At 44.4% G+C, this 22,861-nt stretch overlaps 1 protein-coding gene and 1 pseudogene across 1 annotated transcript; one reads left to right on the forward strand and one right to left on the reverse strand.

Annotated features, from left to right (window-relative positions):
• Positions 1–4,598: 4,598 nt before the first annotated feature.
• LOC135707635 (serine protease inhibitor dipetalogastin-like) lies at positions 4,599–5,360 on the reverse strand. The gene has a single exon (XM_065229496.1). The coding sequence runs from the start codon at positions 5,358–5,360 to the stop codon at positions 4,599–4,601; it is 762 nt and encodes a 253-aa protein (XP_065085568.1).
• A 10,423-nt stretch (positions 5,361–15,783) lies between these two features.
• Positions 15,784–16,396, forward strand: LOC135707584 (large ribosomal subunit protein eL20-like; annotated as a pseudogene).
• The last annotated feature ends 6,465 nt before the right edge of the window (positions 16,397–22,861 follow it).

The following is a 22,861-nucleotide window of genomic DNA, read 5'->3' on the forward strand; positions in this document are numbered from 1 at the left end:
TTGGTTCTGCTTCGTTTCCTGCACTGCATCCCAGGCTGAACCTCCATACCTCAGTATCGACGACGGCACACTGGCCAGACTTGCTGAGACCAGCGTTGTTCGAACTTGATTCTAGCTATCGCGTTGATGGCCTTCGAAGCCTTGTCACAGGTATATGGCTGTAGAAGTTTAACCGGTCATCGATCGTAACTCCCAGGTATTTCAAAACGCGCTTCGAGACTATGGCGACAGTGATTTCTGCACACTGCACTGCTTTACAGTTACTGACCAATAGCACTTCCTTCCGTTTTGTGGTGGCCTATCTGCAGCTTCACTCCTTGCATCCAGTTACCAATCATGTCGATCGCCTCGGTTGTCAACACTTTCACCTCTTCCTGCGTCTCGGCTGTTACCGTCAAGACGACGTCGTTGTCCCCAAAGCCAACGATCTCAACTCGTTTGGGCAGCTTCAGCGTTGGATCAAGGATGGAGCCTTGTGGAACTGTGTGTCTACCTCGTAGACTAGAACCCGGTTCTGCAAATAACTCCTCAGGATCCTGCACAGGTAGTCAGGGACCATCATTTTATGCTGCGCTTCGGCGATGGCCTCCCAGCTGGCGCTGTTCAATGCATTCTTGACATCGATCGTTAGCTTCTGTTTGGACACCTCCTCGGCTGTCTCGATAACTATCCGAAGTGCATTCACTGTTAATCTCCCTTTCCGGAATCTGGACTGCGTGCCTCATTTCGTCAGCCTGTTTAGGATGATCCTCTCCAAGAGTTTTCCGAGTGTATCCAGCAGGCATATAGGCATGTACGATGCTGGATCCCCCGGCGGTTTTCTTGGTTTCTGCAGCAACACTATTTAGCTTCTGTATCTTCCACCCGTCAGGGAAGTGACCCTCGTCCAGGCATTTCTACAGCACCATCTTAAACATATCCGGGGACGCCTAGATCGCCGCTTTCAACGCCACGTTGGAGATTCCATCCGGAGCGGGAACATTCTTTACCTTCAATCTTTTCGCCACTGCTACGAGTTCCTCGTTCGTGACTTGGACGTTATCGTGTCGTTGGGTCGTGCTTCGGGAAAAGTCCTGCCCCGATAACTTTCAGGTTATCTGGGCACATTTCAGCGGGACCTCTGATCTTCGCCATCACGACTCGGTATGCGTCGCCCCAGGGGTTGCTATCAGGGTATCGACACAGCTCCTTAAAGCTGGGTTTAGACAGGGCAAGTCAATTGATCAAGTCAGTTGAATTCAACTGACTTGAACGCGAATTGAACGTGTAAACCATCCCAAGTAACAATTATGGTCTTATGAGGGTTCTGTAGATCATGATTTAGACTTGTAGAATGCTATAAAACCACGATAAAACTAGCAATGTTACTTGGGATGCCATTCAACTGACTTAATCAACTCACTTGAATTGAAAAAAGTTGAACCAGGCTCAACTTTTCAAGTCCATTGAATTCAATTAAGTTCATCAAATGACCTGCCCAGTCTAAACCCAGCTTAAAACAGTTGGACTTGCTCTGCTTTATCTCTCGTTTAAGTGCGGTCCTGGCCGCTCGGAACACTCTTCTTCGTTCCTCTCTGTACACGCTTATTCTGGTCAACTCAAAATTGAGTCGAATGTACTCATCTCAGCGGCAAGTTACTTACGTTGACTCACTTTTGAGTAAACGACGTTCTCACGTAGACTGAGTCAAATCCACTCGCCGGTATTTTCAGTTGCGGGGAGGGTTTTTGTTTTGATTTTTATTCAAGGAAATGGAAATTGCCTGCTCCGGATTCATTCTACCGCAGCAGAAAATGGTTCAACACCGTTTCCCTAAGCAATGCGTACTTACCTGAAGGCATTTCAGCCATTTACATTTTAAGTAACATTTTCTATGAGGTTACTTCCGAAATGACTGGCATTTTTTCCAAGTCCAGGATTTTGCTGATTGAGTGGCTTTTACTCAGTTTGACATTTCTCGTTTACTCAAATTTTGACAATTCGATACATCGGACGAAAGTGAGTACGATCGACTCACCTGGTGAGTAAGCAGAAATTAGCGTTATGCTTCTGTTCTTGCTCTCTGAAAACGTTTTCTGGCTCTATAAAGCTGAGTTTAGACAAGGCATGTCAATTGATCAAGTCAGTTGAATTCAACTGACTTGAACGCGAATTGAACGTGTAAACCATGCATTTCAATGACTTGAGCAACTCACTATAATTGAAAAAAAATGAACCAGGCTCAACTTTTCAAGCCAATTGAATTCAACTGAGTTGATAACTTGACTTGACTAGTCTAAACCCAGCTTAAGGCAATTAGCGCGGAGGGAGCTAGAGTAAACTGAACGGCGTCTGTTCTTTGGCTCCAGTTTCCTCGACATGGTCGTGTCACATGCTCTCACTAACGTTTCTGACAGCTTGACTGCGTTCAGATCCGCGGGGCACCTGACCTTCAACGAAAAGATCCTTATCGAAAGCCTTCGTCTTCCACTTCCGGTCGCAGGTTCTCGTCCTCCGTACTGGGTATGTATTTCGAACACTCTCCAATTCATGTTTACCACCAGCGATGGCCTGCAGAAAGTGACGTCGATAATGGATTCCCGGCCATCTCTGCAAAAAGTGCTGCTGGTGCCTTCGTTGGACAGTATAACTTCAACCTTTGCCAGAGCTTCCAGCAGACTGTGCCCTCTTGCATTGGATCTGCATCCTCCCTCTACTGTCCAAGCATTGAAGTCTCCTTCGATGACTACCGGTCTTCGTCCGATCAGCCCTTCGGTAAGTCCATCCAGCATCTCGTGGAACCGCTTCATCGTCCATCAGCCATCCCAGCTCTGTCCGCCACTCTCTTACCGTTATCATTTAAAAATAAATCTCAATCCTTTCAACATCAATTTGACTGTACTGAAATCACAGAGCCTACTTTGACCACCAATGCTGCGAGAATTTTGCCTAGACAACCAAACTCAGGATAAAAGTATCCTACAAAAACAACCGGGGATTGCTTGGATGAAAACTGACTCTCTGACGATCGAAGATTCAGAATGCTGAAAAAAATGTGAGGGGTGCGTGCCGTACTTTTTTTCTTTCTCTGCTCAACCCTTTGATATGCGAGCATGATATCGAATGAAGGAAAAAAAATGTGAGGGTACCGGTATGCAAATGACAGGGTGAGCTTGTAGTTTTTTCCCTCCTTACTCCAGACTGCTCTAAATTCATGTGAGGGTAGCACTCCCGGGCCACGGAAACCTGACGAGGGAAAAAAATAAATTATAAAACAGGAATTGCCTCGAGGTTTATTTGCATCCGTTTCGTGAGTGAGTGCGTCGGGTTCGAATGGGCTCGTCTTTTCGAAACATTCGGAAAGAATTTTCTCGCAACGACAAAAGTTGCCACAGTGTCGGAAACCTCTAAAGCAGTTCGGTGCGAAGTGGAAGAGCACGACTTCTAGCCATAATGCAATAAATTACTCCTAAATAATTGCAATTAAATTCCTCATGCTGATGAATGTGCTTCGAGGGATTTGATTAGAGTTGAGTAGAGTAAAAAAAAAAAAAAAAAATGAGGACTCAAGAGACAGACACGCTTTTTTTTCCTGCGTCTGCTCCGGGCAGGGATTCTGGGGTGGATGGACTTTTGTAGAGCAGAAAAAAAGGGGTGGATGGAATTTTTTTCATTAAACTAGTTGGGTGACAGGAAAGAGTTGCATCTGTCTGGATGCTGGGTGAAGCAAAAAATGTGGGTATCAGTTTTTTTTCCTACACTTGTTATGCAAATTAAAGCTGAGTTGTTTTTCGAACATTTTCGGTGCAATCCAAGTAGGCATTTGGAATGGATAAGGTCAGCATCGGATTGACAGAAGTTTCAACCCGAAGCCTCTTCCCCTGACGACAATCCATCACAATAGATCGCGTTGTCAAAAGCAGATAAGAGCGATTGTTTCAATATTCTCCTTTCACAGCCTGCTGAGCGATTGTCTTCATCGCGTCATCCCACCGCTACCCCATTTGCCATTAATTAAAATTAATCAATAAGAAGCAGCATCTTCTGCGCTCTCCAATCTGATTGGGCCAACATTTGAAAGCTGTTTCTTTTATAATGAAGCATTTGCAGGGGAAAAAAATCCGGAGCGCTGAAAAGAACATTCACTTTGCGCGAAAACGAAGAAAAGGAATTAATTTCCTTTTCTCCTTTTTTGTGTTTGAACTACGTAAGCAGAAAATAGAATTATCTTATTATAATTAATTATCTCGCCGGTTGGTTTGCCAAGCGCTGTCGTTGCTGGTCGGCCGCCATCACGCGCTACTTGCTTTTGATGTCAGTTGCAGACATTTCCCTACGCCTGCTTAGATAGGTACCTACCTACCTCCCGTCGAGAGTCCCTCGTTGCCGGACTTTTCAAATGGACGTCATCGTCATTGACTCCACCCAGTCAGTCAATGTTGCCTCATTTTCCCACCCAACACGAATCGTGTGGTAATTAAAAATTCATAACATAATTAATCATACTGTTTTCGAGATGATTGCCTACCTGAGAAAACTGTTTTTCTTTAGTGAAAAATTCCCTTTCAACCGAAAAACATATATTTAGTCGTACTGAAATTTGCCCGTTTCATCTAGAATCACTTTCCACAGCCTCCACCACAACCGCCACCACAACCACCCGCACATCCACCTCCACAACCGCCTCCACATCCACCGCTCTCCTTTTTGCGCAAAGCGCCCTGAACCGCCACCAACCGCCGCACGCAATCGCCCATATGGGCCGGCTGCAGCCTCTCCTCGCTCATCATCGCAAACTTCAAATGGCAATAGTTCAGGTACGTAATTCCATCCGAACCGCAGAATGGCTGCAAAATCTCCGGGCACTTTCCCTCCACCGACTTGTCCTGCTCGCAGAAGCCTTTACTCTCCAAATCGATCTGCGGATTGTATTGCTTGGCACAGCCGACCGCACACGGACTGCTGTAGGTCCTTCCGTCCGATCCGCAAACCGGTTGGAACTCGTTGCAGCTCTCCAAGCACTGGTGGTACCCATCGAATGCTCTGGGCTCGCGCAGCAGCTCCGTTCCTCGAGCCGATTCCAGCGGCAGGAATACGGGCTCGTTCGGACAGCGACCGTAGAAGGAGAACTTCACCGAAGGAACCAATTTGCCCAAGCAGCGCATCTCGTGTTTGTTGTAGTAGCTGAAGCCATCGGTGGCACAGATCGGATCGTATCGACTTTCCACGGCATCCTCTCGGTGGCCTGGTGAAAGACAGCTACCGAGCGCCGTGTACTGATCGTTGTTGAGCTCGTAACGCGGTGGATAGACTACGTAGGCGGCGTGGCCAAAGCTTGCTGCGATCAGCGTCAGAAGCAGTCTAGTTAGCCTGGGGCTCATTGTTTGATCGCGAGAAGTCGTCAGCGTGTTTGTACGTGTGTTCAATCGACGAGGCAATACTGAGATTGAAACGTCTTGCTGAGCAGCGTTTTATTTGGCTTTCGAGCGATGTTGTTGTTATTAGATTTAATGAACAGGTGCAGTTGAAGATTTCACTAAATCAGTTCTCAACGTGGTAGATATTTTTGTTTAATTTGATAAACACGTGTGCTGCCTCGGCTATAATTAAAGACTGTACTCGAAAAAAATGAGACACGCAAAAATACTCGCCACAAAATAATTTCAAGACGGATTTTCTTCAAACGTTCAGGGAATAAACTACAACATGCTGGTTAGGTTTCTACTTCATTGATTTATTGGATCATCCCAGACCAGAACGCACTGCCTGCTGCCTCAAGGAATCCCCTTAGCCACTCAACCCAGTCGCGCTTGCTGATTCCTGTCATCGTAGTCGTTCTGGCCCTGTGGTTGAGAATGGTGAAAGGGTCTTCCAACCTTCTACATCAGGCAAGTATGCGTTTGTTGAAAACAGTTCTTCCCCTGATCCGTCTCTGTGTTCCAGAGTACCACCATGCTCGTTTCGGCTGATCGATCATTCTGCAGACCTCCAACCGACTTCGTTCGACCGCCTGTTGGTGTATTACCAGAACGTTCGTGGCCTGCAAACAAAGATTGATGATTTTTTCCTGACTGCCGTTGACGCTAACTACGATGTCATAGTTCTTACGGAAACCTGGCTCGATTACCGCATTAATTCATCTCAATTATTTGGCAGTCTATTCACGGTATTTCGAAACGACCGCAACCACCAGAATAGTACCAAATTGCGTGGGGGAGGCGTATTGATTGCGGTATCCAAACGCCTAAGCTCCTGCATCGATCCTGCTCCAGTTTGCACTTCTTTAGAGCAGCTGTGGGTCAAAATAACGACGCTTCGTAGATCAATAAGTATTGGCGCTATGTATCTACCTCCAGACCGGAAATCTGATTCGAGCAGCATAGCAAACCACATCAGTTCGAACGACCTAGCTCTGATCAACTCGATAGAAACTGTCGGCTGCTTGATCTCGTTCTGGCGAACGAAGCTGCAGGACTGGAATGTTCTATCCTAGAAGCCCCAGAGCCTTTGATTGACATCGACACCAATCATCCTGCGTTGGAAGTTTCCATCAACCTATCTGTTCCTGTTCGCTAAGATAGCCCCCCCCCCCCCCCCTGTTGATGTACATGAGCTCGACTTTCGTAGAGCAGATTTCGTCGCGCTGAGTCACTCGCTTGCCCAGGCAGATTGGCAGTTCCTTGACACGTATTCATCTATTGATGAAGCCGTCAACTACTTCGCTGAGGTCGTTGACCGGGAAATAACTGATTCTGTCCCACTGAGGAGACCCTCTCCCAAACCCATGGTCCAATGCTCGACTACGGAATTTGAAGCGTCTGAGATCGAAGGCCCTCCGTAAATACTGTCGTACTCGTAACCCATTCACCAAACGATTATTTTCAACAGCGAGCAACGAATATCGCACATATAACCGCATTCTTTACAAGAGCTACACAAGGCGTGTGTAGGCTAATTTACGGCTTAATCCATAGCAGTTCTGGTCATTCGTGAATACCAAACGAAACGAGGAGGGGCTACCAGTCGAAATTCACCTGGGTGATAGAATCGCCAGCAATTCCCTTGAGAAATGTAATCTTCTGGCAGAACATTTCAAAAGCATTTTCAATGACACTACGGCTTCGTTGTCCCAAGTTGCTGAAGCGGTGAGGGACACTCCCAGTGATGCTTTCAATTTTTTCGATTACCTCGGTTACAGTAGACCTCGTCGAATCCGCCATCAAGAAGCTTAAATTTTCTAATGCTGCTGGCCCTGACGGGATCCCCTCAAGCATCCTGAAGCGATGCTGTTTAGATCTTACAACACCGCTTTCGAAGCTGTTCAATATTTCATTACAGCAGGGAGAGTTCCCTACGCGTTGGAAATCGTCATTCATGTTTCCGATCTACAAGAAAGGAGACAAGAGAAACGTCGAAAATTACCGAGGAATCACAGCACTCAGTGCCTGCTCTAAAGTTTTAGAAATCATCATCTACGACGCATTATTTTCTAGCTGCAGAAATTACATTTATCCTGACCAACACGGTTTTTATCCCAAGAGATCAGTTTCAACAAATCTAGCTCCGTTCATTTCTTTATGTCTTCGGAGTATGGAAGCTGGAGCGCAGGTGAACGTTGTATATACAGATCTTAAGGCTGCATTCGACCGGGTTGACCACTCTATACTGCTAGCTAAACTTGAAAAACTCGGTGTATCCTCGGGTTTAACTAGTTGGTTCAAGTCCTATCTGACCAATCGGGAACTTTGTGTTAGAATCGGATCAGAGCAATGGGACTATTTTACAAACAGCTCCGGTGTTCCTCATGAGGCCGGACTGATCCTCCCAACTGGTTGCCGTTCGTTCTACGCGGATGATGTGAAGATCTATGTGATTGTTCGTAGCTTCGCCGATTGCTTGCGGCTTCAGCACCTAATCGATACTTTCGAAGAGTGGTGCTCAAGAAACTATCTCACGTTGAATGTACAAAATTGTAATATTATCTCATTTCATCGCAAGCTGAAACCAGTGGCATTCAACTATACGATAAATCACCAACTTCTGCAACGTGTGGGCAATGTTCGTGACCTAGGAATCACGCTGGACTGCGCCTTAACATTCAAGCTTCATTACCCGGGCATCGTTGCGAAAGCTAACAGGCAACTCGGGTTCATTTTTAAGATCGCTGACGAGTTTCGCGATCCTGCCTGTCTAAAAGCTCTATACTGCTCTCTAGTGCGATCGATCTTGGAATTCAGCTCGGTAGTATGGTGCCCGTATCAAGCAGTTTGGATAGCGAGGATTGAATCTGTTCAAAGGAAATTTGTTCGGTATGCCTTTCGTCACCTTCCTTGGAATGACCCTGTGAACCTTCCGCCGTACGAAGATCGTTGTCAACTCCTGGGTCTTGAAACACTAGAACATAGGCGGACGAGTAGTCAGGCTGTGTTCGCAGCGAAAGTACTTATTGCTGATATCGACTCTCCAGGAATCTTGGCTGAATTCGAAATCTACGCACCCGAACGAGTTCTTCGGTCGAGGAATTTCCTGCATCTTGGACCTCGTGCTGCGAACTACAGCTTAAATGACCCAATACGGTTTTTGTCTGAGCGTTTCAACGAGTTTTACGAGTTTTTCAACTTTAACTGTGCAGCGGAAACCTTTCGTCACCGTATTCAACGCAGACTCTTGAGAAGGTGAGTAGCTGTCCATTTAATGTACACGTGAAGGATTGTGCAACCTGTTTATTTTTTGTTTCCGGTTCAACTGCATGACGAGGACTTCTACCTGATTCACGGACAACTCTATGCCATAGGAGGATAACTTTTTTTATGCTATAGACTTGATTAATGTTCGTTGTAATTGTATTGTATTATTGTGATTCGTGTATTTCGAAAAGATATGGGGTGTTTACGCCTTTTCTAGGCTTTTCCCCATCAGGCTTCATTTAGACACGTTAAGTCCGTTGAAGAAAAACAAATTAAATAAATAAGTTATGAATTTTGAGATTGTTTGTTTACAACTTCAAGCTCTCATGGATGATTCATTGAAAAACGGAAACAAATGTTATTTTTTCGATATTATCGATCATATTGATAATGCGGATGATGATGCACTTGTTGCTATTGAAATATATTTCTGATTAATTATTAATTACATTAGAAGCTGTGTTTAAGATTTATCTTCTACTAGCTGAGTGTGTCCGGTGGTTCCATTTGCTTGATCAGTTCTCGAGTTATGCAGAAATTTCTGTTTCATTTGTATGGGAGCCCCCCCTTACTGAAGGGGGAGGGGTCTCGAACCATCATAAGAACCTTCCACGGCCCCAAAAACCCCTGTATACAAATATTCACGCCAATCGGTTCAGTAGTTTCCGAGTCTATAAGGGTCAGGCAGACAGACAGACAGACAGACAGACAGACAGACAGACAGACAGACAGACAGACAGACAGACAGACAGACAGACAGACAGACAGACAGACAGACAGACAGACAGACAGACAGACAGACAGACAGACAGACAGACAGACAGACAGACAGACAGACAGACAGACAGACAGACAGACAGACAGACAGACAGACAGACAGACAGACAGACAGACAGACAGACAGACAGACAGACAGACAGACAGACAGACAGACAGACAGACAGACAGACAGACAGACAGACAGACAGACAGACAGACAGACAGACAGACAGACAGACAGACAGACAGACAGACAGACAGACAGACAGACAGACAGACAGACAGACAGACAGACAGACAGACAGACAGACAGACAGACAGACAGACAGACAGACAGACAGACAGACAGACAGACAGACAGACAGACAGACAGACAGACAGACAGACAGACAGACAGACAGACAGACAGACAGACAGACAGACAGACAGACAGACAGACAGACAGACAGACAGACAGACAGACAGACAGACAGACAGACAGACAGACAGACAGACAGACAGACAGACAGACAGACAGACAGACAGACAGACAGACAGACAGACAGACAGACAGACAGACAGACAGACAGACAGACAGACAGACAGACAGACAGACAGACAGACAGACAGACAGACAGACAGACAGACAGACAGACAGACAGACAGACAGACAGACAGACAGACAGACAGACAGACAGACAGACAGACAGACAGACAGACAGACAGACAGACAGACAGACAGACAGACAGACAGACAGACAGACAGACAGACAGACAGACAGACAGACAGACAGACAGACAGACAGACAGACAGACAGACAGACAGACAGACAGACAGACAGACAGACAGACAGACAGACAGACAGACAGACAGACAGACAGACAGACAGACAGACAGACAGACAGACAGACAGACAGACAGACAGACAGACAGACAGACAGACAGACAGACAGACAGACAGACAGACAGACAGACAGACAGACAGACAGACAGACAGACAGACAGACAGACAGACAGACAGACAGACAGACAGACAGACAGACAGACAGACAGACAGACAGACAGACAGACAGACAGACAGACAGACAGACAGACAGACAGACAGACAGACAGACAGACAGACAGACAGACAGACAGACAGACAGACAGACAGACAGACAGACAGACAGACAGACAGACAGACAGACAGACAGACAGACAGACAGACAGACAGACAGACAGACAGACAGACAGACAGACAGACAGACAGACAGACAGACAGACAGACAGACAGACAGACAGACAGACAGACAGACAGACAGACAGACAGACAGACAGACAGACAGACAGACAGACAGACAGACAGACAGACAGACAGACAGACAGACAGACAGACAGACAGACAGACAGACAGACAGACAGACAGACAGACAGACAGACAGACAGACAGACAGACAGACAGACAGACAGACAGACAGACAGACAGACAGACAGACAGACAGACAGACAGACAGACAGACAGACAGACAGACAGACAGACAGACAGACAGACAGACAGACAGACAGACAGACAGACAGACAGACAGACAGACAGACAGACAGACAGACAGACAGACAGACAGACAGACAGACAGACAGACAGACAGACAGACTTTTTCGTTGTGGCACTCACTCTCTCCCTATCGGCTATCGCGTTTTCCTTCACCCCAACTTATCGCTATCGGTCTCTTTCTCTCTCTCTCTCTCTGTCTCTTTCTCTCTCATGCACCTTTCTTTCTTCTTCACTTCCCAAATGTAAGAGAGGATGAACCTTTCCTAAGCCGCTCGCACATGCGCTTTCGGTTGTCGCTTTTTCTTCTTTTTCTCGCCACTCATAACAATTTTTCTTTTCCTCTTCTTCTTGTTATTCTTCTAGTATTTACTGCATTGAATTAATTTCCTAACACTCCTACAACACTATCCTATTTATCCACCTGCTCACTGTATGCCCGTCGTAGGGCCGTATGATACTGCGATTACCCTTCTGCACCTATCTTGCCAAACACAGGCTCACACTTGCAGCTTCTTCCTGCTTCTTATTCTTCTTGCTGAATAATTTTCACCGCTGACAATGGACTCCTACTCTGGTCTTCACCGGATCTTCACCGCACTCTATCGGATCTTCGTGAACGCTCCACCAACGAACAAACTGCCTCCTAATCCGTATCACCAGACCGGCTTCCGCAGAACACTTTCTTCCAACCAGCACAAAACCGAAGATAACACATCAAGAAGACTGGCAACTTTGCCAGAATCCAAGCGACAGATACAATGGCGCTGCGCTTGAGTGAAGGTGGAAGGAACGCATAGAAAAATGAGCAAATACACAAACCCTTCTTCTGAGGATGTAATCTTTGCTATCAAATTCGTTCGAAGCATTTACCTTTGAGCGGCAGATGACGCGATTGTACCTGTCTAAAAGCGTTCGTATGAGAAAATGGAAGAGTTGCCAGTCATCTTGATTTGTTGTCTTCGACAAAACACTGTACGCCTCAGCAACAGCACACACGTCCGACTCGGTCGGTAGTCACTCACGAATGAGTGAAGTAATGATGTAGAAGTTACCCAAAACCATGATGCCTCTAGGGTTTTTGTCTTCAGTGTGTGGTAGAGGAACAGATTTGAGTTGCCAAAATTTCTATCGACCTACAGATTATAATTATTATAGTTTATGATATTATTATCTCCTTTAAACTTCATTTGGAACGGGCCGGGGTCGGTATCGGTCAAGCCACCAACCAGCTGCAGCTTACCGCCGCAATGTTCTGTCTGCTCTGCTGAAGTTGCTGCCATCTTTATCGCTGCTACAACGCCCTCGGACCGACCGATCCTGGTCCTCACAGTCCATTCCTGGGTACAGGCGACGATGAATTCCGTGCCACCAAACACGGTATTCTTCTGGGTTCCGGGGCACTGTGGAATACCAGGCAACTCTCAAGCTGACTTTCTGGCTGGTGCAGGACCATCTGCCTTGCTATAACAACGATGTACCGCTACACGATGTCAAGCACTGGATCGTGAGCAACGTATGGGGAGCTTGCGCTCTCTCTCTTCATCAGACGGATCAAAGGGACGACGAGGAAGTGGACAGAACCGTTGAACCAGTGGGATCAGAAGATAGCGTCGCGTTTGAGGACCGGTCACAGCAAAAGCTCGCACAATTTCGGTGGAATGCCGTTCCACAGGACTTCCGTCGGTTGTAGAACCCCAGTTCAATCGAGCACATTCTATGCGTATGCACTCAGTATCAGAGCCTGCGGTAACTCCACGTACTACCAAATAGCATACGCGACATGCTACACTGGCAGCAGTAATGCGCTTTTTAAAGAATGTTGGGACATCTCTGCCTGATGGGAGCTGTCCCGGTTCCTCCAGTGTGGAGCTCTGTCTTATTCAGTCTGTAATGTTTGTGTTCTTAATATGCTTGATGTGGAGATTTATTTGACCATACTCCAGCTCCAACTGTTTCCAAAAGTACGCCTAAAAGTTGAGTTTGTACATTATATTTAATAATTTTTCAATCAAGCAGAACTTTTGACAATACTTACCTCATCCGCTACCTCTTCCGGCACCAAACTTCGTACATCTCAATAAACGGCACCAAACTTGGTATATCTCAATATTTTTTTTTATAATTCTAGGATTAATCACTGTTACACCAGTATTGACGGATATTTTCATTTGGAATAAACAAACCTTAGCAACGGGTAAATCGATTAGAAAAACTTCACCGCTCAACAGTGTTGCCGTTTTATACAATATTGTTCGTGTCATACGTATCAGCGTGTGCCTTAACGTGGTGAATAGAATGTCATACTGTGTTTCGGCACAGTGTGCATAGTTGATTCCCCCTTGCCAAAAATGCAATTTTGCATCTTCAGATCACCATTTTAAATCGAGCCCAACGGGTGAGACAGCTTTACTCTGAGTTGCTTTCTTGCAACGAGTAGCTCGCGAGTAACTCACTGTACCTCAAAATTTAGTCGACGTTCATCGATGTTTTTGTCTGTCTACTCCTTGGCTTACTCCGTTTATCTAAAGCCCTACAGTAAAAGTATGGACGACTGTCACCACAAAACTGAAAAAAGCTGTTCCAATCGAGCAATGCGGTGCATTTTGACGGTTTGATTGGAACAACTTTTGACAGACGTAAATACTTTTACTGTAGGGCTTTACGTTTATCCCTTTCACATATTAGACGTAAGTCTTGTTTGTAAACAAAATAGAATTGTTCGGCTATTGAAACGATGTGAATTTCAGATTTTGTTCATAAAATGGCTCTGTGCCGATTGGCTGCTGTTGCTGCTGTTATTGTTTTGGAAGTGCTTTTTGTTCGTATTCCTCCGTTTCAAAACGTTAAATGTGAATTAACTGTACGTAAGTGGACATGTGCGATTTGTTCTCGTAAAATAACCACAGGAATCGTTTTCAGATGTCCACCGAGGAGAACGTGAAATCGTTGTGGGAAATCACTGGCATACATAGGAAATGTTTTCCCTGTTGAATAAAAACCGATTAACATCCGATTCCCAATTCCAGCTCCGAAGGAAACGCTGCCAACCACTACTCCAGAATGTTGAGCCAGAGCATCAACACAGTCGACACTGCTGAAGTCGAAGAGGAGGAGGACGATGAAGACACAGCTCCCAATATTTCCGGTGAGTACGATCCTCATCCGGTCTTCGAACCCATCATCGATCTACCCGACGAAATCGAAGTGAAAACCGGTGAGGAAGACGAAGAACAAATGTTCTGCGTTCGCTCCAAGCTACAGCAGATGGTTCAGAAAGAGTGGAATGAAAGGGTTCTTGGCGATCTGAAGATTCTCAAGAGTAAATCCGATCCAACCAAGTACTATAGACTGTGCTGACGAGAAACCCAAGAACGAAACATGCTCCGAATATAACGAATAATAATTAAAAAAAAACTTCTTTCCTTCTGGATGAAATATTTTCTTTAAAGAAGTTATGTTCAACTTTAACGGAGACTTCCTTCGATGGCCGCAGCAGAATCTCGGTAGTGTATCGCAGAAAACGGCAGGTTGTTGAGCGATGGGAACGGGATCACTTCGACGAGTATCGGAGGACGGCGGGGTACGTATAATTTGCCGGATCTGGAGTATTTGGTCAGGCGGATCTAGTTCTTCTACCACATCAAGCCGGTTGTTTGTTGTTGTTTTGCTTGACAGCAGCTTTTCGGCTTCGCATCTTCATATGTTACTGTGATGTGAAAAGTGAGAATGCAAATTTATGACAGTGATCTTGGTCACTGAGCAATGTGAGTTACTCGGGGTGCCTGAAAAGCAACTATAAAATTGCTCATGATTAGGTGCTGTCTTACCCCTTGATCGAGCCTTAATTTTGAAAAGGGCCTATACAAAAATGTTAAGCTTATCTTCAGAAAACTGTTACTCGAAAAACGTTTGTCTAGGTTTCTAGCCCTTGCCTTCCCTAATAAAAATAACCATTAAAGAGAGCTTAACGACGTGTTCGGGGTATCATCCAAACCATTTGTGGGATAGTTTACCCATCCGGGATACAGTTCGTTTATGGTATTTGTTTATTAGGGTTTGGTTTGCCATTATAAAACACTAAAACACAGGACTTTTATTACCCTATGGATCACAAAACACCGAAATTTCGCACACTCGCCACTTCCCGCGTCATCCGATTTATCCTTGCGATTTCAAACCAAAACATTCAAGGTGTCAGAAATACCGGGTTGCCGGGATGGGTGTTTTACAAACAATCGCAGCTTGCTCTATGACCATACTTGCGGCACACTGACAAAAAAGATGACCCAAGATTGGTGTGCGGAGTTACCTACCCTGAAGATTTTGAACATTAATAACTCAGCAGCCCCTAGATCAATTTCAATAATTTTATCACCAATCGATCAGCAATATGTCTACGCGCAACAAGAAACTATTGAAAAAGTGGTAATGTCATGAAATAAACGTTGATAAAGACGCAAAATGGCGCTTTTGACTATGAGGATCGTTTCTGAAAATGTTCAGCCAATTCAAAAAAATACGAAAATTAATGGATTTGTGAATTCGTCTGGAATCGCTCACTTATAAAGAGTACAATGCGCAGGGGGTAAGTCACTCTGCCACCTTGTGACTGTGCTGATTGTGTTTCTTGTGTGTTTTTGGGTGTTTCAGGGTGTTTCTGTGTCGAATGAGCTGTCAAAACGTCAAGCGGCAACACACAATGTTTACTGGCAACCATGACTTACATATCGCTGAAAATGACAGATCCCCCTGCGATCGTCGTTGTTTATTGGCGTTGACGGTGACTGTATACAGCTATAGCTCTTTACTCCTGGTAAAATCCTGTAAAATCCAATTAGCAAACGACAGTCTGTGCGTGATACATGGCGGAATTGATGCACATCTTCGCACCGGACCAGATCGTGGCCAAGTCCCGTTTCTGGTACTTCCTGCGGCAGCTGCGTAAGTTCAAGAAGGCCACCGGTGAGATTGTCTCGGGCAAGCGTATCCTGGAGAAAACTCCGCTGCGCGTGAAGAACTTCGGCATCTGGCTGCGCTACGATTCCTGTCCCGTACCCACAACATGTACCGCGAGTATCGTGATCTGACCGTTGGCGGTGCTGTCACGCAGTGCTATAGCGATATGGCTTCGCGCCACCGTGCCCGTGCCCACTCCATTCAGGTGAGTTGCTTTTTGGTAGTATTGACCCGGAAAGAATCACTGATGCGAATGTTTTCCCAACAGATCATCAAGGTCGAATCAGTTGAGGCCTCCAAGACCCGTCGTGCTCACATCAAGCAGTTCCACGACTCGAAGATCCGCTTCCCGCTGGTGCAAAGATACCACCACAAGCGCTACAGGAAGCTGTTCTGTTTCCGCCGACCGGATACTTTTTATCAGTAAACCAGGAGCCGCCGTTCATGTACTGTTAATTCCACTCTTTTTTAGGGAGTAAAATGATGAAGATCCGTAAGAAACCATGGGAGCATTCTTCGTGATTCGTTGAGAAAGAAAATCCGTGAGTGGATTAAAATGTGGATCCTACTGGTTGGAGGAAGTTGGTTCAATGCTTCCCTTGAGAACAACTATTTTGTGAAGATGGATGAGTTTGAATTGGCGATTTCATGCCGCATTAAATTTAGCAATGACAGACATTCGTAATTGAGTAATGCGGTGTGAACATTTCAAAAGGGCCGAATTGCTTTTGTAAACAATGGCTTTAGACGTCAAATACTCGCGAATGAAAGCTCACAGCTGGTAAACTTCGCCCCGTACTAAGTGTATAAGACTGGTAGTTCTCTACGGGCACGAGTCTCTCGAAACGGATTTCCCATACAACGGAATAGAGAAAGGGGTGATCGACAAATTTGATTGTAATTTATCATCATGAAATCTTCATCTTCGTCAGGTTCGGTAGCATTTGTCGACTCAAGCTTGAGGTTGGCAACCAACGGAGACGGTATTGTTGATGAACATTGAGTCTCGGTGAAATGAGTCGTTTCACCATTTTGCTGATGGTCGCTCTCGATCCCGATCGTGTTCTCTATATCGCCCATTTCAATTAGAGGAAGCTTCCTCGGAGGAGGTGAAGCTTCTAGGCAAGCGACATCTGAATTGTTATTAACCCCCGACCATGTTATTAAACGGTTTAATTATCAATGAAGATTGGAACAAATCAAAATCATAAACTAAACGAAAGATATTAAAAACTGACCGTATCCAGATAGCTTATGGTTTCCTGCGCTAAATACCCATTGCTATCTGGAGCCATAACGTGCGTGACATAATTGTCGATGTCTTGCTTGTCTATTTGGGAATTACATAAATTGGCCGCACCGGTAGATTGGATAGCATAAAAATTCCCCAACAGCCATATGCCCCTTTTCACGACACCTACTGGACATTTCAGCGGAACGGTTGTCATTGGGCAACTTCGTATTTTTACTGTAAATGTATCTTAAATTATTTACACAGAATTTAAACACAATAACTGAAGCCTACCTGTTTGGTATATGAAATTTGTGACGTGGCATAACACTTTCTCAGTAAGCACGACCCAATCTCCAACTGACACCTGCTCCAATGGTGAATTCTGTGCCTGAGGTGTTGGATCATTTGATCTTAATTGCCGAAACCGCTGTAGTCGATCACTAGATCGTTTAAGTCGACCCGATGACAGCAACCACAGGACGTAAGATTTTCTTATATTGAGCAATGTCCCATTTAGTTGTAGCGGGAAGGTGTAAGGAGTGGCGTCAGCAACGTGGTGACTCATCAGCTCTGCGGCTTCTTCTCTGCTGAATGCGCCATCCACATTTTCGACCGTAGTAAACTCCGCGTTCGTTTCCGCAGGTCTACACATATGTACAGACGTGCAGTAACATTTGTGTTCAAGGTTATCTAAAATGTAATATTAAAAGCACACTGCTGAATGTTTTTTTTTTAATGTTTTTCAATGTTGTACCTTCAGTGTTGTCGGCTTCATCAGCATCATCGGAATCGTAAAAAGAGTGAAGTGCCACAAATTCAAACTTTGTGATTTTTTGCTTTCCATTGATGCTGTTAGAAAAATCAATGGTTTCCTCGCTACATCCCATCGAAATTAACCATTCTCTGGCTTTCTCTTCGGCTTGCCGGATTGCGGATAATATCTCAAGGTTGGTTGGCAGCTTTACTGAAGTCGCTTTAGCAGCTTTGGCATCTTGTTTTCTTTGTGTAGGGAACGTCAGCTGAGATTTGTTCCTATGAGAGATGAGAAGCTTCATATTGACTTTCCTCATTCTCTCTTCAACTTCTTTCACAGTGAAGTTAACAGCCGTATGGTTAACGGAGGTCATGGACCGAAGTTCCCGGAAAGCACTCTCGCATGGTTGACTTGACAGGTGGTTGACGATGAAGTGCTCCGGACTGTCGCGCATATTGACAATGAACTGTATTAGGCCATGAGCATTGAGCTCCAGTGAAATGTAGGCGTTGGTGGTTGGACAGTGCTGGAATGATTGAGTTTCTTTCATGCTCTGCCAACGCCAGGCGCGCAATAGCAGTAACGAAGTCCTGGGAAGTGTAAAAGTAAGGGTTTGCGTTTGCATGAATATGTGAACGAGAGAAATAGGTACATACCACACCGAAACAACCCGGTCGACTGGCACCATATCCTCATCGGTAAAAGAAACGTATACGTTCCTCATCATCTCCAAATAGATGGCGGTCCCTCTACTTCCAACAACGGTTTCCTTTAAATGTTGGATTAAATCCGATGCCATCAGCTTCAGCGAGGGATCGAACTTCATCTTGTCATTTGGGTTCAAATCAGAGGGATTCAATTTATGAACCCCTTTGCACCCTCGCTGAACCATTTCGTTCACTACGGCGACCGACACGACGAATTGCCCTACAATTAATGGTGATGTGATGCCATACATATTCTATAACTTTTCATATGCATTAAACTTTTTACCTAAACGCATATGCCGTTTCGGGTCCAGCAAAGCATGGCGTAGCTTGTTCACCAGGTGCACCGTATCCTGGATGCACACTGGTCGACTGGTGATATCAGCATCAAAATATGGCCCATACTCTTTGCTAGAAAAAGAGCTAGGTACTGCTGACCTTTCCTTCATTGCCTTCAGCAGTCGAGGGTCGCCATCCGATGAGATACTGACCACCGTGATTCCAGCTTTTTTCAACTCGGCTTCTACAAAGGACCACCGGGAGCTCACATCTGCATATGTAAATCGGTTGTCACTACACATGTATAATATGCAGATGGGTGAGGCACCAACAGCCATTGGCAAAGCCATCACGACATAAATATATTCACCGACAAAGTACGTTTGCAGGTCATCGACCATTTTACGCAATGAAGTTGCCTTGAAAAAATCCTTCATCGGCATTCCACGAGCGTCGAATGGTGCTACCAAACCTCGCAGCGAATCAGACCGTTGGTCGTACTCTGCATTTGGTGACACCGCAGTTCCGTCTTCACTCAATGCCACAATCAACGGGTATCGATGGGCATTCAAATACGTCAGGAGGGACTGCACCATGACCGTTCCTTCCTGCGTTTCTGTTGTGTGTTTTCCAATGTGCCTCTTAATTGTTTCCACGCTCGGCAGCTTCATGTTTGCTTGTCGAAACCGGTAGCTGGTGTTTTCTCCCGTCAACAAGTCGTATGCAGCCGAGTCTAACTCTGTTGGAGTGTACCGCATTCCTCGCTTACTATACAGGAAGGATCGGCTATTTATATTATTACTTATATCGAGCAGAGGTCTGCGCTCGTCAACTTTCCTTTCTACCGATGCTTGCAAACCGAAATGTTTCCAATCTTGTTTCCAATGGATTATGTAAATAAAATAAATTTTAAGAAATTTTATTATAATTGTACGTTAAAATTGTTCATAAACGATGTATAACACTTGCCGAACGAAGAATTTTATTTTATTTTCAGCGAAGTACCCTGACGTTTTATAAAAAAAAATGAACTTCTACGGAATTCCCTTAACTATTCCAAGTCCAATACAGGGTCAACGACACATCCACATCCCACATCTATATTATCATCAAATCCACATCAACGAATAAAAGTCAGATTTTTATTTCTATTCCAGACAATTCCTGGTCCAATATGTAAAGCCGTACAGTTAAAAGAATATCCCAGAATTTTAACAAAGTGCAGTGAAGTAACCAAGACGTCACTGCAAGCGTCACTGGTTCTCATTCTATCTAAGTGCCCGTAGGTATCCAAAAGTGCCCTCATTTTGTCTCCAATTCATATAAATTTTAAAGGCCAACAACACTACTTTACGTCTGGAGATCGAGTCAGATAAGTTAACGCGCCAAACTTCGAACTTTTCTACTCGAACGTTTCAAAAAATATATGACCCAGGTGTGAATTCTATGTTACTGTGACAAAAAAAAAACAAGTAGGGATTCGAATCATGTACTTTAATATCAGATTACTCAAATTGTAAAGCCAAACAAACAAAACTACACATCATATCTCATTGAATCAGCAAAGGATCTTCGCCAGCATCTTCTTCGTATTTTTGGCTTCCATATGGTGTGCCACTAAATACACTAGTGTAACGAAATTGTTGATTGTATAGTATGCGAAAAATAAAGTCAAATCACAGACAAACAGACGTAACTCTTTGAATAAGTTTTACTTGAAAACATTGTACCGGTGAGCAGTTCGCTCAAATGATAATATTCAAATCAATCATTAAACGCATGAACGATGATACAAAATGAAGAGCTACGTCTGTTTGTCTGTGGTTAAATATTATTCATACCTTCCGCACTCTTCAGTGGAAGATTAATATCTTCACAGCTGTCGTTTTGTCTGCCGCCAGAGATACCTTGAGTGTTCTCATGTTTGTTATCAGGGCTGTCCTCCTGGATGTCCTCCAAAAATTCGACAGAATCTAAAAGATAACGAAAATAAAACAGCGAGAATAGAATGTCTTTTTTTTCTCAAGATACGCTTATAAACTGATAAACTTACATTCGATGACACTCGGATCTTCATCAGCTTCGTTTGAAATGGACGACCCTGTAGACGACTCAAGCTGAACATAACTCTTGCTTGGGATCTTGTTCTCAATATCATCCGCCTCCAAAAGCACCTTCGGAGGAGATGAAATTTCTGGACTGACAGCATCAGAAGCACGCCGTTTGGAGAGTATGGACGCAACCAAATCCGAGCCACTAGGATGCTTCAGGGCAACATGCCGCGTAAAACTATATATATTCCAGTTCCAGTTACCAGCAGCATCAGCGGTTGCTGAGAGCTTAGTATTTTTTCCGGAAAAAGTACACAACGGACAAGTAATTTCCGCTCGGTATTGTTCCTGGCAACGGTACACAGCAATCATCAAGTTCGACATGAAGTATTGGTGATCGAAGTGATATTTCCTACGAAACAGAAAATTAAAATTTTAATTCAAAGGTTACAACTACATTAGCTTGGATTTTAGAATGATCAGGACCAAGTGTCACATTACTGAAGTCGGTCAAAATACCTTTTTGGTACAAGCTTGGTACAAGTAGCGCATTCTAAATTCGCTAATTTCATTTTAATTTCACCTTTCTGTATACTTACGGATTGGTGAAATGGGCTTCAATCTTCATTTGGAGTTTTTCCTTGTGGCCATCAAATTCATCGTCTTGTTCCTCGGCGGACCCAAGATGCATTCGCGCCCTGATTCGCACTTTTTTACGTGCTTTCAAAAACGGGCTAATGCCATTTGTTCGCACAATATCCGCAAGATCCAGAATGCACAAGATCTCTCCCTCCATGAAACTAAACTCATGTGGTCGATCCGCGTATCTCCCATACAAACTTTCGAGAGATGGTCCACCAATGACTGCCTTCTCTGCCACGTCCTGTGTCATCTCTCGCATATCTCTCTGAATGAGCAATATTTCTTCCCTGGTCAGCCTTGCTAATGACATGCCTACCAGGTTCGATAACTGCAGTATAGACTTGATGTGAAGACTTACGTTACCATACACTGCTTCGATTTTCATCCAGAAATAATCCTGGAAATTTGTTGTGTGTTTAATTTATTTTCAAAAAAGCTGAATAAAAGCTTACCTCATCCATTTCTAAAAAATCAACACGGATGGACGGACGGGTTTTGTTCTGCTGGTGTCCTGGCTGGTACAAAATAATTCAGTCTCAGGTTCACCTTGCTTGTTTTATAATTTTATTGTAAATAATTAAGTCTGGAGCAGAAAAAAACAGTTTCAGGCTTTTTCAGTGGAGTGAAAAGGTAAGGAAAAATCCATCATGTTTTACGAATATCAGTTGCTGTTTGCCAATAAGAGTAAAGAGTAACACATTCGTCGTAGATGCAAAGCTGCTGTTTATAAACATAACAATCGAATACTTGATCGAATGTAAACAGTCATGGAAGTGGTGCCAGAATTAATAGAAAATTCTGGTGGAAGTGTGTTTGGAGTGTGTCGAACTGTGTTTTTGGAGTGTTAAACACAAGGTGGCAGAGTGAGTTACCCCCTGACCATGCGTCATCCCCAGATGCCGTCGTACTTTGTAATCTAGAATCATCGTACATGGGTTAATTACCATCGATGAATCCACCTAGTATAATGAACCAAATCACCCTGACTAGCGACAATTAACGCCCTCACCACAGGTGGCAAACATCGATCAGCTGTTTTCGATACGAATCAAACTGCGATTCCACTTACATCGGTCACATCCCTACTGATAGGCACTCGAAGCATAGCGAAGAAAGAAAGACAGCCGAAGTTGAGAGCAGCCACAACGGTGGCACCAAATTAGTTCTTGTTTCAGGTTTTCCAAACAGTTTGATTTTTTTTAAATTGTAATATAAAAATTTCAGTGAGAGTTATTGTATAATCATTCATTATTTATTATCTATCTGGCATTAGATAACTGTCATCATATTTCAAGAAATTAT

Source organism: Ochlerotatus camptorhynchus, unplaced genomic scaffold (assembly GCF_037179485.1).
Source record: "Ochlerotatus camptorhynchus isolate MF236.1 unplaced genomic scaffold, CSIRO-AGI_Acam_v1.1 ptg000314l, whole genome shotgun sequence".
In the NCBI taxonomy this organism is placed as follows: domain Eukaryota; kingdom Metazoa; phylum Arthropoda; class Insecta; order Diptera; family Culicidae; genus Ochlerotatus; species Ochlerotatus camptorhynchus.